General features: G+C 53.2%; 1 protein-coding gene across 1 annotated transcript; it reads left to right on the plus strand.

The window, feature by feature from the left end:
* Positions 1–376: 376 nt before the first annotated feature.
* On the plus strand, positions 377–2,256 carry PAQR8 (progestin and adipoQ receptor family member VIII). The gene has a single exon (XM_009583201.1). It carries the CDS (start codon positions 377–379, stop codon positions 1,433–1,435), a length of 1,059 nt encoding a protein of 352 aa, XP_009581496.1. The 3' UTR covers positions 1,436–2,256.
* The last annotated feature ends 316 nt before the right edge of the window (positions 2,257–2,572 follow it).

The following is a 2,572-nucleotide window of genomic DNA, read 5'->3' on the forward strand; positions in this document are numbered from 1 at the left end:
TCTTGACACCTAACTGCTTCTTGCACCCCCTTATTGGTAGCTCCTGGCTACTCCTAAACATGCTCCAAGCTGAGTGTCCGAGGAAATGGGGAAGAAGGGCTTGTGACATTGCTGTGCTCATCTGACATAGGCTGAGCTTCAGGGACAGGGCTGTGCCATCCTTCTCCATGTTGCATGTAGGTCTGCTGAGTGAAGAAAGGCCCCTTTCCCGTAAGAGCAGGGCCAGCGTCTCGATAGCACCATGACTCATTCCAGGAATGGCAGCACGATGTTCTCCCTGATGCATCACCGTTAACGTTTCTTCTTTCTCCCCTCCCCGCAGGGCACAAAGACGACGTTCCTCAGAGCCGGGCTCGCAGCCGCTGCACGCAGCGAGATGACAGCCATCCTGGAGCGGATCAGCACGCTGTCCCTCAGCGGGCAGCATCTCAGCCGTCTCCCCAGGCTGCTGGAGGATGGCTTCCCCAAGATGCCTTGCACGGTCAAAGAGTGCGAGGTGCCGCAGCTCTTCCGTGAGCCGTACATCCACACCGGGTACCGTCCCACTGGCCAGGACTGGCGGTACTACTTCCTTAGCCTCTTCCAGAAGCACAACGAGGTGGTCAACGTGTGGACTCATCTCCTGGCAGCGCTGGCTGTGCTGCTGAGATTCAAGACGTTTGTGGAGGCTGAGCAGTTACCCGTGGACGCGTGGTCCTTGCCTTTGCTCATCTTTGTCCTCTCCTCTGTCACCTACCTGACCTGCAGCCTCTTGGCCCACCTACTGCAGTCCAAATCGGAGCTATACCACTACACCTTCTACTTCGTGGACTACGTCGGAGTCAGTATATACCAGTATGGTAGTGCCCTGGCCCATTTCTACTACAGCTCCGACCAAGCCTGGTATGACAAGTTCTGGCTTTTCTTCCTGCCGGCAGCTGCTTTCTGTGGCTGGCTGTCTTGTGCCGGCTGCTGCTACGCGAAATATTGGTACCGACGGCCTTACCCCATCATGAGGAAGATGTGCCAGGTGATCCCGGCCGGGCTGGCATTCATCTTGGATATCAGTCCTGTCGCTCACCGGGTGGTTGTGTGTCACCTGGGGGGCTGTGAGGAAGATGCTGCTTGGTACCACACGTACCAGATACTGTTTTTCCTTATCAGTGCTTATTTTTTCTCCTGCCCGGTCCCTGAGAAGTACTTCCCTGGCTCCTGTGATATCATTGGCCATGCCCACCAGATCTTCCACACCTTCCTGGCCATCTGCACCCTATCACAGCTGGAGGCCATTTTATTGGATTACAAGAACAGGCAGGAGATTTTCCTGAAGAGGCATGGGCCTCTCTCCATCTATCTCTCCTGCATCTCTTTTTTTGGCTTGGTGGCTTGTAGTGCCATCACAGCTTACATCCTGCGATGCAGGATCAAGGCCAGCCTGGCTAAAAAGGACTCCTGAGAGTCACAAACGTGATGGTCATGACAACACCAGGGTGGTGAAAAATCAAGAAAAGGGGCATAACATATTAGAGACATAACTGGCTTATTTGCCTAACACACTGTGACTAACCTGGACCCTGGACTCAGGTGGAGGGCTGGAGACTTCATGCTGGATGCATTTTCACAGCAGGGACTGCCTTCTGCCATCCAGGGGGACATGGGGTGTTTTAAGCCAGAACAAGTAATTTAACCAAGGATGCTGGAATAGGCAGAGGTTTCTTGTTCATTCTGGTAAACCTGTGGGTGATATCTTGCTGAATGTCAGGGCAAGCAGCCTGAAGGCTGTGAGACTGTAGAAAGGTCTGCCAGGGCTCACAACGCAGCGGAGAACACACTGTGAGGACCACGGCTGGATGTGATGACCTCTCTGGGTTTTGCCATCTCTGCTATCTGTGGGAGACCTGTTACTATCAAAGACAGTAGCAAGGGTTCAGGAGGAGTCTACATTTCTAGGGTTCAGCTGCAAGGGCATGTGTGGCACAGTGGCTGGTAGAATCCTTTTCCTGCTCCGGCTGGGCTAAGCCAGGTTCTCTCTACGGTCCCCTTGTCAAGTATCTCAACGCCAGGTTGCTGAGGTGGCTTTGGCAAAGCATGTTTAGAGACTTAGGCCTGACCTGGGGTCCTCTAGGATGAACTGGGTCTGAACCTGAGCCCTGTGTCATGTCTGCTGGTGACTGGTGTGGGTCCAGCACAGGTGATGTTAGGTCAGCTCCACCTTCTCTTTCTGTATGACTACACCATCTGTAGTGGAGCTGCTCATCAAAACCAAGGAGTCAGGCTGTCCCAAGGATTACTAACAGGAGATGGGGTCTTTCTCAGCCATTGGAATTTGACCTAAGGTAGTGGCAGTGCTGATGGCTATTTGGTAGCCTACAAGAAAGGTCTTCAAAGGCTCCTCACTTCCATTTTAAGTCCTTAGTTGCCTTTGAGGAGATGGGCCTGGGTCAGGTTGGAGATGATTTTGAGCCTTAGTAGCAGTGGCAGAGGTTGAACACCCCTGAGGCCATCAATGTTCAGGGCGCTGGTCCCAGGAGGGGAGATACTTTTGATGCCGGGTGCATCATTTTGGCTGCTTGTGTGACGGGTTCATGCATTC

Source organism: Fulmarus glacialis, unplaced genomic scaffold (genome assembly GCF_000690835.1).
Source record: "Fulmarus glacialis isolate BGI_N327 unplaced genomic scaffold, ASM69083v1 scaffold11448, whole genome shotgun sequence".
NCBI lineage: Eukaryota > Metazoa > Chordata > Aves > Procellariiformes > Procellariidae > Fulmarus > Fulmarus glacialis.